General features: G+C 39.4%; 1 protein-coding gene across 3 annotated transcripts in view; it reads right to left on the bottom strand.

Moving 5' to 3' along the window:
- The window catches only part of apba2b (amyloid beta (A4) precursor protein-binding, family A, member 2b), a 71,217-nt gene that overhangs the window by 3,321 nt on the left and 55,409 nt on the right, over window positions 1-12,487 (bottom strand). For all 3 annotated transcript variants that reach the window (XM_084935297.1, XM_084935317.1, XM_084935307.1), the window contains 6 exons: window positions 10,673-10,759; window positions 5,501-5,686; window positions 4,235-4,414; window positions 626-838; window positions 368-487; window positions 71-211 (listed from right to left, as the gene is read on the bottom strand). In XM_084935297.1, the coding sequence (XP_084791423.1) occupies window positions 71-211; window positions 368-487; window positions 626-838; window positions 4,235-4,414; window positions 5,501-5,686; window positions 10,673-10,759 (927 nt within the window). The remainder of the gene's footprint in view (window positions 1-70; window positions 212-367; window positions 488-625; window positions 839-4,234; window positions 4,415-5,500; window positions 5,687-10,672; window positions 10,760-12,487) is intronic.

Raw genomic sequence — 12,487 nt, 5'->3', positions numbered from 1 at the left:
TTTGTGTCTGAAAATTATGGCTTTCTTTGTAGATGGTTTTTTGTGAAATGTTTGTGTGCATCAGTTTCACCTCGCCAACAGAGTTCGAGAGAGCCTGGACAATCTTCTCGTGTGCTGTGGCCACCACACTCTGACCATTGATCTCTATGATCCTGTGACCTACCCGGACCCCACCTCGCTCAGCAATGCCTCCTCGCATCAGACTGCATATCTGGAGGAAAGACAAACAACAACAACAAAGAAGAAAATTAGCTCATTATAAAGGTATTTCGTTCTACCCCCTGATCATTTAACTAATTAACTAATAATAACTAATAACTAATAGTATCAGAGCCACCCACTTACAGCTCTATTAAATTATACATACAATGCCATTCTGAACACTGAAGCCCAGCTGATACTTTAGATCTGGTCTCTTAATGAGGACTGTAGTAACAGGAGGGCAGCTGACAATGTTCATTTTCACCTGGACCTGGTTCTTTAAGCCCTTTAACACAGAGAAGAACACACAAACATAAGAGGTTTTTTCACAGAAATTATGTAGTTGAATTTTGAAAATAACAAGTTAGGGTGTATTTCATGACTTCAGCTGCCTCTTCCATCCACTTCTTCAGTGTCTCAGTACCTTAATGATTCCCTGACAGGTGGCGAGCGGCAGCCCCACTAGGCTGGTGTTGTTGATGGACATGATTTGGTCTCCGATGCTGAGCTTGCCAGAGCGAGCTGCTGGGCCGCCGTTCATCATGTTGGCTAAAATAACTGTGGGCAGGATGGAGCCCCAGCCAGACTCCACAATCACCACACCCAGGATCTCCCCTTTACTCTTCTCCAGCTGCAGCTGTGGAGAGAGAAGTAAGCAGGGGATGGAGTCTGTTTGTTATTTAAAAAAAACCAAAACCTTAATGATGAACAGAAACTGTCCAACTGCATTTGAAAACACATGAGCCACAATGGTGGGGTTTTTAATATCCTTCATATATATTAATGTATACTTTATTTTATACTTACAACAGTGAGACTGTACAGTCTCTTAACATGGATTACGGATGACTGCTTATACAGAAATAGATTAAAATCTCTGGTCAGATTAGAACGCTACAGCTAATGTTGAAAATCAGTGAGGACTACTGGTCCAAGGTTTCTTACCTTAATGTCTGGATTAGTTCACATTAGGGCTGCCACGATTAGTCGACTACCAAAATCGTCGACGACAAATTTAATAGTCGACGCGTCGTTTAAAGCCTTGTAAGATCCTGAAAGACGTAAGTAGTAGGATTTAAGAGTGTAATAACGGACTGAAACAGAAGATGGCAACACTGCATGTACAAGGATGCCAGCTGCCGTTAAACCCCGAAGAAGAAAGAGCAGTGTCCGGTATCGTAGCTGCGGCCACATTTGACGGCCGGTTACGTTGCAGCGACGCGACGAAGGCTTTCCAAATTCGAAGACTTCTGCAAATGCAGCCGACAAATGCGTCCTACTTTTCCCCAGATTTGAAGGATGGGTCGGGCGTATGGCCCAACCTATCCCAGAATTCATAGCACGGCTCAGCCCAATCCAGTTTCTAACAATGGCGGCAGCTACTTAGTTTTAATATTACTTTTATTTCTCTTTCTAGGTTACAAAATAAACTTTTAACATATTTTTCAGGCGAGAATGTAGCTGTGTACACTTCAAATATGTGTTCGGTTTATCAAGACATCACATATTTGTAAAAGTGCGCCGACGTTTTCGGAGACGTCTGTTACCCACCAGCTCGATAGCTAGCCGGGGTTCAAGGCTCACTAGAGCCGGTGAGAACACCGGACTCCCGGCAAATCGTTTTCAAACCCACCGCGGTCTTTCGCTACTCAGGTTAAACATATATAAGTCACTTAGATAACTTAAAACTGTTATTATTTGGCTTTTTTCAGTGTTTTATTTGTTCCTGAATAAATCAGTTTGGCTGAGATTAAAGTTTTTACACAGCTGAATAAATGTCAAACAGAAAACTGATTAAACAGAAGTGTGAAATTGTAGAATTTACTCCAATGTCCTGTTATAGTTTAGATAGCAAGGAGCAGATGTCTGAGTTTATTAAACTCCACTGAGACAATCTGCAAAATTCATTAAAATTTAATAAACTATCATCTTGTCTTTATTTTTAGTTAGCACATACCTGAAACACTTCAAGCTGTAAGCTAATGATAGTTATATAAGAGCAGATGCATGCTGGTGCAATAAGCTGTACGTCTTATGTCCAATGGATGCATGATCTGATTAGTCGACTAATCACAAAAATAATCGGTGACTAGTCGACTATCAAAATAATCGTTTGTGGCAGCCCTAGTTCACATGACATTTTACTTTTCTATCTGCATATTTTATCTGCATGTCTTGTTTTGCATGAGATACTCATTAAAGCACATTCGCTAACAGTGGAGATTAATAACAGCATTTGACATGACATGGCATGTGATGACCTCTCTACTACTTTGTGTCTCCCTTGTTTCCTTCATCTTTCTGTTTTTTTGTTTTTTTATAGGAGGTAAGTGTCTGGCTCCGCTTAGAACTTGTTTTTTAAAAGGGTTTAGTGCTAAACATGTCTCTTGCTTCTCTCCAGCAGGCAGGGGTCATGGCTGGTTTGGGTTTTGTTTGCCTGTCATTTAACCTCCTAAGACCTGAACTCTTCCATGGCATGCATTTTTAATTTCTCTTTGCTATTTGGGATGATTGGGACCTGATGAATGTAAAAACAAAGAATTACGTGATTTTTTTTATTTTTTTTTACCTGATTTTTGTTTCTGAGAAAAATGAGATCCACATATGAAGACATTCGCTTTAAATTCCGATAGAACAGCGGCAGTATGATGTCCTCCTAAGTGGATATCAGGCCTTTGTAGAACAAAATTTAGTATTTTGGTCTAGACAACCCACATATGTGGACACCAGGTCCTAGGAGGTTTCTTTCTTTCTTTCTTTCTTTCTTTCAGATACCTCCACACACACTCACCACATTACAGACACTTTGGAGCCTAATTTAATTAAGGACATTGTGTTTTCTCCATTACTCCATTACTGTGTGGTCTTCCTATTTCCTCTGAGCCTTAATAACAATAATAAAAAATGCCAAAAGAAGTCCTATGATTGCATTTGGAGTACATAATGGATTACATGCCTCCAGTAACACAATCCCCCTGATCTTTTTCTGTCTTTTTTTAATGCATCTGAGCCAACTGCTGAGAATTTCTTTAAATCTGGCAGATTTGCTCACTTGGACTCAACAGCGAACTGAACAGGGCTAAATGTTGAACTCAATAAATCTTACACTAATTCTTCCAAAACAAACTTATAGTAGGATAACATCATAAAGTGGTACGTTTTAGATCCAAAGGGTCAAAGGCCAAGCCTGGACAGACATGGATATAAATGTGACTGGTCAGTGTATTCTTGAACTTCTTGATGTATTGACAAAGAACAGAATTGTCTTTAGCAAACAAGTCAGCACTGTTTGTACTGGTTGTCTCAAATAGCAATGTATGAAAAACACCTGCTTTGCAAGTACAAAAAAAAAAAAGACTGAAAACGTTTGGCTTGTTGGAAAGGTTGCTAAGAGGAACAACATTTTACAAACAAATTTACTTTGGTTGTAAAATGTATTTAAACAACGAAGAACTACCAATAATTTATCTGTATTGATTTATCGCATCCATGTTTGACTTTACAGACCTTTTCAGATTCAGCTTTTGCTCATCCTCCAGTACTGTCATAATGCCGGATACGTTTTCCTGTTTCAGACCAGCTGATACTACTCATCTACACACCAAGCCTCAAGACATGACTTTATTCTTCGAACAGTTAGTAAGGTGGGAAAACTTTACTACTTCAAGAAAGCCCAGGTTCCTCATTACTGTAAATTACTCATGTGCCCCTAATACAGCAGCTGTGTGATGGTGCCCCTGCAGCCTCTGTGCTCATAAACCAGTAAACGTTTCACAGTTTGTAATTCACCAAAAGCCTCCGGCGATGTTTTCAGGGCACGGCATTAGCTAAAGCAAAAATGCAACAGCGAAAATAAGCTAGATCTGACACTGTTGGAGTAGATTTTACTGTACCATCTGCCTCTTAATCTAATTAGCTAACAGCAACTATAGTAGTACATTTCTCTAATAGCCCTGCAGCGCCAGTGTGATTTGTCCCACATGCAAAGTCTTTCACTGTTTATTCCCAGTTCTTCCTTCTGAGGTATACCCACCTCTTTGCAGTTTTCAGAGTTGGAGAAGTGGATGAGGTCATCATTGTACATTTCCTGGGTGTTGATGATGTCACTGTACTCCTTCTGACTCAGGTCCTCGGGGTTAATGCCGTTGGCTCTCAGGAACTCCTGGTAAGCTACGCTGAAAGCCTGGCCGATGGACTGAGCAATAAGCTGGGCCTGCGGACAGAAATGTCAGGCTGTAAACAAAAGCAAACCCAGCAGCATATAAATAACAACACAGGGAGCTAAGGGCATCAACCAGTAGTGGAATAAATATAAAGGTGTTTAAGTTTCTACTGAGTTTCTCTGTCTTAAGCTGTATTTCGCCACTAAGAAAAAAGACACTTTCCAGTTTCCTGCTCTCTCATTCAGGTGAAATCGAGGTTAATGAAGCCAACAGACAGCAATAATAAACCTTGTATACATTTGAATGATATAACCATACTTCCTCTGTTTAATTGAAATCTACACTTGCATATAAATCCCTCTTTGCAGACAGTAATGGCCCCAAGTCCCACCATGAACTAGTTATGTACAACAATAAAAAATAAAAAAGAAGAAGAAGAAGAAAAAAAGACAGGAATCACCACATACAGCCAGTGGAACCACAATAACACAAACTGTTTATAAGCTGATGGATGAGCGGCTGAATGGTTCCATTATAACTCTGGGCGGCCTTTAAAGCCTGGCAGCAAAATTAGATGAGGAGGCTGCAGATTGGAGCCCAGCCTTTATACTGACTGGCACAGAAACTGAGTCGCTGGCTCCTCTGCGCAACATTGTTCATGTTGCCAGCTCCTGCTGAATCTGAACGAGGAAAGCAAATCAAAATCAAAAGTGCCCAACCAATTTACATCATTTCACATCACTGGGCTGCCCTAAGTGATTACTGCAGGGTGCTCCAAAAAATGTTTCTAGAACTTCTTCATATTAGCGACAGCATTTGAGATAATTTAACAACACTCAATTCAGGGGAAAAAACGCAAGAAAACTGTGTCTCGGAGTCAAACTGTGGAAGTTAAAAAGCAGCGAGAAGTGGGAAGCTGAAATATTTTCTGACACTCACATAGCACTTGAAAGGCAATCGCAAGTGTCATCTTCACTATCTTTAGATGTTAAAGGATCTGCCAAATGAGAACTCTTACATAATGACAAAAAATAACATCTGTCATCTGTGTACCCACTCTCTTGAGACGATTCTCCCATAAACACATAGAGGCACAGTGGGTTTGTCATTCGGAAAACTCTTTAAGAGCTGCTTACATCCTCAGACTCAAAGACGTGGCATATCATTTTGTACTGCTTCTTTGCCTCGGGCGCTCCGGGTGTAGTTTCAATGCAGTCCTGTGAGGCTGTGCGTGGCATCCGGCGTCTTGCCATCAGGACGACAATGTTCCCAATGTCGGCAATGTAGGATATAGTGCGGAGTGCGTTGTCCATCATCGTTTCCTGTTGGGATGTCAACCAAAATCACGTTTTAATTATGCTCTGCATTCTGTTGTTCTGTTTCTGAGTTTATAAGCTAACATAGGCAAGGCTGTAATGATACATGTATGACAGCAATGTTTTTGTTTCGTTTTTGTCACTTTCTTGCTGCTGTTGGTTTAACACTACCTGCTCAGCATGAATGCCACTTTTGTTGTTGTACTGAGAGTTATCTACCTATCCATCTATCCTTTGCTATGGTTGTTATGACTGCATGCAGTAGCAGTATGAAAGCAGAAATGATTCTGAATTTGTGGGCTTTTCCTTTTTAATATTAATATCTGACAAGATAAGAAAAAGGAGGAATGTTTCCTCTGGGTCTGAAAAGTGAACTTGCATTTTTTCCAAAGGTCAGCAGGGGGCTCCTCTAGTTGCAGAAAGTTAGGTGTCTCTGGTTTGTTTCGCCTTTTGCTAATGACATTGCTGCCTTTAACTAACATTGGACAGATTATAAGTGATCCACTAAATGTCTAAGTCACGGTTCGATCATGTGTGTCAAAGCGTAACTTTATTTATAAGGTATATTTTTCCTTATGAGCTGAATTTAGGCTGCAGATATTTTTTTAATGATTTTATACTCCTCAGACTTAAAAATAAGGGCCTTTTCTGAAAACTTGGGACATGCTGGGATGTATACTACTTATATGCCCGTGAAATTGTTGACATCAACTACGCAACAATTAATTTTTTTTATCTTACAGAGCAGTTTGTCAGCACAGCAAAAAAAAAAGTTTGCGCTGAAACGAGAAAGCAGAGAAGAGGGCACAGTGAGTATACTGCTAGGACTTTGGATTTAAGTGGTATTGTCAAAGACTTGCTGAGCGTAAAGCACTGTTACCACTATTATTGTTCCATGCTTATATACATTACAGTTGTCTTCATAATACTTTAGCAAAGTCAAATCTATTTTGGGCTTGTGGCAGACTAGTCGAAGACAGTTTGAGTTAGATAAACGAGTCTATAAATGTGACCACTGACTGTGGCTGCTGTCCATGGTGCTGATCAAAACCTGGAATTATCTGAATTACCTGATATTAGTGAGTATGGGTAAATATTAATTTGGTACTTACCCAGCCTGCCTGTGTAGGAAAAAAATCCCCCCTTGGGGTTAATCACAGACTTGCTATGTCACACTCACAGTGTCAATATTTAATTGTCGCTAATACTGTTTTCACTGCCATAATGACACAATGCCGTCTATTCATCAAGCAATCTATTTTATTAACCACTCGTCTAATTCTGATTTGCAGAGGAGCTAGAGTTCATCCAGTCTCGACACAATGCCCACGCAATATGAAATTAATCCTCCCCAACTACTGTTTTTAAAACTAGTTGCACTAAACAACATACCTAAAGAGAAAATACACAACCCATGTACAACGAATCCATGCAGAAACCCCACAAAAAGCGGAAAACGTCTTCGTATTTACACATTTTAACTGACAAAAAGCTTTACGGAAATGAGCTTTTTCCTACTAATGCATTTGAAAAGCAGTAACAGTTACGACTAATTATCCTGTTTCTGACAGCAGCTGGTTTCCTTTGATTATTATAATATTTGAAAATTAAAGAACCACCGAGCAGCATATTTGTTTCCTCTCATTATCAAAACTGCAGCATTCATTTCGGGGTGAGAAGTGAGATGAAAGTATCGCTGACAGAGAACAAACATGCCTACTTTTGATTGAATTCAAGCCTGCTGTATAATCTGATTATAGCTCAATGACAACCCAGCAAACACTGAGTAGATTTTCATCTAAGAGCAATGAATAGGTGCACGAAAAACTAAGAGCATTCGTATTAATTAAAAAAAGATTGTTTGTTAGGACAGCCTAATAATTGTCTTGGGTTATAATGTATGAGGAAAAGCTGGACTCTAGACATGAACCTGTGGATTTGTTGAGAGGAGCATGCATTTGTTCATTGACGTTTTAAGGTAAGATGCTAAATTTAATTTCAGTTACTTAATGTCATTAACTATGAGCTGACTTTTATTACATCAGCCTAATAAATGCTGTTGTTCCAGCCCACCTTTGGAGTTGTTCTTATTATGAATCAATGTCAGGAACCCCATGTAAGCTACATCGAGCTTTTATGTGTACAAAAAGGCTTTTATTTAAAATCTGGGACCAGTGGCAACCAGATGGAAAAATGAGAGGAAGATAGACACCGCATTGCAGCACGTTATTTTCTGCCAGGCGGCTGCCCACACACACACACACGCACGCACAAACACACTCAATTCTGACACTGCTCAGATGGCCAGGCAGCAGCTAAGCCTGAAATACTGCCAATGAATCATCTATCGCATATACATTTAACTGTTACTGTGAGCACAAGGCTCTATTCATGATCTGTAGAACAGCAAATCTCTCGGAAGTGTAGCGCTTCCATCAAAGCACTACACCTCCTGTGAAGACTAGTGTGGCTGCTTCACAACACAGCTTGCTGTAAAGCTAAAAGGCAAGTTTCTGTAAGCGTGCAGAGACGGGGTTTCATGTAAAAACTTGAACGTGGAGAAATACGACAGATAAAATCAGACTTCCAGGTGAATTTTTGACTTTTTGTCCAGTTTCAGAGGGATTGATGATTTGAGAAAATTTAGTCTATATTATAACTTTAGGCATTTTTGAAGGTTGGAGGTGGAATAACTCTTCCTGATTTAATACACTTATACACTTATCTACTAAATGTCAGTTATGGACAAAACACAACTAACAACTGGGCATGTTTGTGCTTGTAAACAAGACAGAGGGAGACAGGATGGGGAAAAGGAGCAGAACAAGAGGGACAGCTGAACATAATCACATTGTCAAGAAGGTGAGATGGCGGAGAAACAGCCAAAGAGGAAAAGGTCAGAAGAATCAAAACTGAGAAAGAAGGGCTATGATCGGAAAAGGATAAAGAGCTGCTTCACCATCTGTGAGGCTTTCAAGTGCAGAGGCCTCAGAGCTTAAATGTATGAGGATAAGAGCTTCTTCTTGATGGATGGTGAAAATGAAATTTTCTGTGTTCCACAGAAAAGAAAAATACTTTTGAAATATATACAGTCCTGCAAAAAATGTTTTTTGTACCCTCCACCAAAAACTAAGTATGACATGACTTATTTGCTTTACCTGTAGTAGCAATAATCTCAAGTATTTGTTTTCTGTATGACATTATCAGTCTCTCACATCAATGTGGAGGAATTTTGGCCCTTTCTTTTATAATTTTGTTTCTGTTGCGTGAGGTTTGTGGGTATTGTTCATGGAAAGCTCTCTTAAGGTCCCATCACAGCATTTCAATCAAGTTGAGGTCTGGACTTTGACAACTTGATTCTTTTTTTTTTCCAAGCAATGCTGTTGTAGATTTGCTGCTTTGCTTGGGGGTCATTGTCCTGTTGCACAACCCAGTTTAGGCCAAGCTGTAGCTGTTGGACAGATGGCCTCACATTTGACTCTAGAATACTTTATAATACACGGCAGTTGATGGTTGAAGGTTCAGGAGGTTGTTTGGCTGCAAAACAAGCTCGAATCATCACCCATTCACCACTGTGCTTGACCGTTGATATGACGTGCTTATGCTGACCTGCTGTTATAGGTTATCACCAAATGCGGTGCTGTGCATTATGACCAAACGTCTCAGTTTTGGTGCTGTCTATTCACAGGACATTGTTCTAGAGGACTTGTGGTTTGTTCAGATACAACTTTGCAACCATACATTGTGCTGCCATGTTGTTTTTAGAGAGAAGTTGCTTTCTGCCAGCAACCCTTCCAAATAACCTATATTTGTTCAGTCTTTTTCTAATTTTACTGCTATGAACTTTAACATTTCACTTGCTATCTCAGGCCTTTAGGGTCCTTAACATGTTACTCTTGTGTTTTTTGCAATTTCTCTGAGCATTCCAGGTCTGAACTTCATGTGAATTTGCTGGGACAAGTGTGTATGTATGTATGTTTTCCATGTAGTCTTTGTTAGTGTAGAATGATGGACAAAATTGTTTGAAAAGCCTTATAATCCACTCCTGGGAAGAATGTTTGGCTTTTTGTGTTACCATGCATCCCAATCTCAATGAGCAAGACTCACAAACTGCCAACACTTTAGCCTTTATAGAGGTGATCAAACTTACTGATGATCAATCGATCAAGGCCATTTGACTATTGGGACGTGGCTATGGAGGGAATAACACCGTACTCAGTTTTTCACAGGACTGCATTGTGCCTTATGAAGGCTTTATTTTGCTTTGTGGAGCTGGTGTGTTGGCACGTGTTAGCTCTACAGAAGCATATATAGCAACAGTTTGCTAGCACACTACCTAGCTAACACTGATTGAATTACTTGCTACATGGTCATTTGTTGTATCACTGATTTTGTGATTTTTACACTTAATTTTTACACTTATTTTTAGTTAACCTTTGAATCCTTGTACTATGTAGCCACACTGAAGTCAAAAAAGGTGAGCTTGGTAATGTTAATTCTTTTATTGAGTGCTAAACAACAAACCTGAGATCTCTTCCTAGTCACTGTAGTTTTGTTGTGTTTAGGATGCTCTGTTTATGTGCTTCTTGCCTTTTCTGTACAGCTAATACTATTCATCATTGTGCCATTAACTTTGCTGTGTGCATCCATTAAGTCTGGGGTCCGAACTTCTGAAGGACCACTTTGCTGTGACATTAAAGTAAAGGCAGTGCTGCACAGATGATCCTGCACCATTTTTTTTTTTTGGCTTTGCAGAATCTATTTTTAGCCACGGTCAAAAAGAATTCACAGAGTGACGTCATGAGATTAAACAAACAACAATCAGAGCTGGGGTAGCTGTAGGATGCAGCTGGTGTCAGCAGTTAAGCTGTTGTTTTGACAATTATGACATAACATCATTCCCCTGAGGCGTTGACTCATAGTTTCTGGGAAAGCAGCTTTTGTTCTCACAGGTGAAAAATCGTACTTTTAACAGAAACATGGAGCACTTACCTGTGAGTCTGCATTGAGGACTTTGATCCTCTGGGTGGAGATAAACAGATCAACCTCGGTAAGGGTTTGGGCGTCTCCATCTGCGCTCTGAAGCAACATACAGACAGAAGAGTTTGTTAAATCACCTGCGTCTGGCTGTTTAAGATGTTTGTGTCAAGCCTGACTGTTCATTGTGCACGCAGCTGTCTGAATAGTGTCTGTTTTAAATGTGGGAATGCCTTTTTTTAATTGCCAAAACTCATGCATCTAAAGCTTAGTGCCCAGTTAGAAAAGTCCTTGTTACATGGACATGTTACTGAGTCTAGAGGTGAGGTGGCAAAGGAAGAAAAAGAAAGTGTTTGGCAGTAGCGTTAGTTTGCATCAATAGTCCTGGCACGAGGATGGGCGAGCTGGCACGGAAACAAGAAACAGCTTAACACTAAACCCATACCAGCTGGCTGTTACACCAGTGAGAGTAATGCAGCCTCAGCACACAACAAGCTTGTGCACATTTCCCTCTAATCACTCTGTGCAGAAATCTAATAAAACTATGCTTGTTTTAGTTGAATTAAAACTGTCTTATGTACTTAAATAAGGCGAATCTCATAGAGAAATAAAACACGTGGTTAAAATTTGTTTCAAGCAATAAACGGTAAACCTTTTTTGGGGGGGTGGGGGGGACTGTGACCTGTCATTAGTTCATCATTTTCTGTCCATATCCAGTATCAGAAAATACAATGAATAGTAATTAATTTTCTTTAGGGGACAAACTAGTTTTTGCAAACATAAATTGTGGCTGCCATGTGATTTACATTTGCCTGCATTTGGCCTTGAGGTAGAAGATTTTTCTGTTCAATATGTCACGCTTTATTTCCTTGTCCGGTCTTGGTATGTGTGAGGAAGCTACGACCGCTGGCTCGCTGACCCTTTTCTAGAAATCTTGCAAACCCTTTAAGCTTCAGATTTTTTGGTTAGAAAGAAGAAATGACAACTCTTACACATGATTAAAGCCAGTTATATCACTTTAATGACTAAAATGATTATAGATTTTTGAACCTATGGTAGAAAATACATAAATATTTTTAATCTCTGGAACTTCTTATGCTTTTCCTTATTTTTTCTTATATTTATACTGTAACAGTGTCAGACTAAATCTGACAGACAAAATATTCAGGCTTCACATTGATCTAAACGCTTCAGACACTATTGGTTACTATTGGTCTGTACTGTGTCTTGGAGACACACATAATATGGTCAGTTCGGACACAAAGCTTGGGTTGTAAGCACAGCGGCCCTACCCACCTGCTGTTCTGTTTGAGAAGGACAGCCAATCAGCATTAAGTCTTAATGGGATAGAAGCTTCAGACACAGAATAACTGATGGGATATCCTCTTATTATAAATTCATGATAATAATTCATGTCAGTAACACGTTATGCTACTTTGTTTCAGTGGTTGTTTAGTCTAATATAAAAGCACCTCTGTTTCCATATAAGGAAAATAAATATTCTAGGTAAACAAAGCACTCTTTAGCCCCTACAATAGTAAATGTTAATGTTGTCTATAGGCAATGCTTATCTTGTATATACGGGAATGTGATTTAATCACTAAACTGATCTCTTTCGCATTTTTCTGATGTAACATAATATTCACTCGGTTCAATTTATCCTAATTATTTTACATAAGAAATTGGCAAAAGGGTCACTGAATGAGTCACAGTATGAGACGTGCAGAACATACAAAAACACATTAAATATACCCCCTGATATATCAGTACAATAGAAAATTAACTCTAACCCTACGGTATGTTTTGGAGAATAACAATATGTACGAATAA

Source organism: Perissodus microlepis, chromosome 1 (assembly GCF_051167445.1).
Source record: "Perissodus microlepis isolate ML-2025 ecotype Zambia chromosome 1, ASM5116744v1, whole genome shotgun sequence".
NCBI classification, from domain to species: Eukaryota; Metazoa; Chordata; class Actinopteri; order Cichliformes; family Cichlidae; genus Perissodus; species Perissodus microlepis.
Note: the sequence above shows the minus strand (reverse complement) of the source record. Positions and strands in the feature narration are given on the sequence as shown.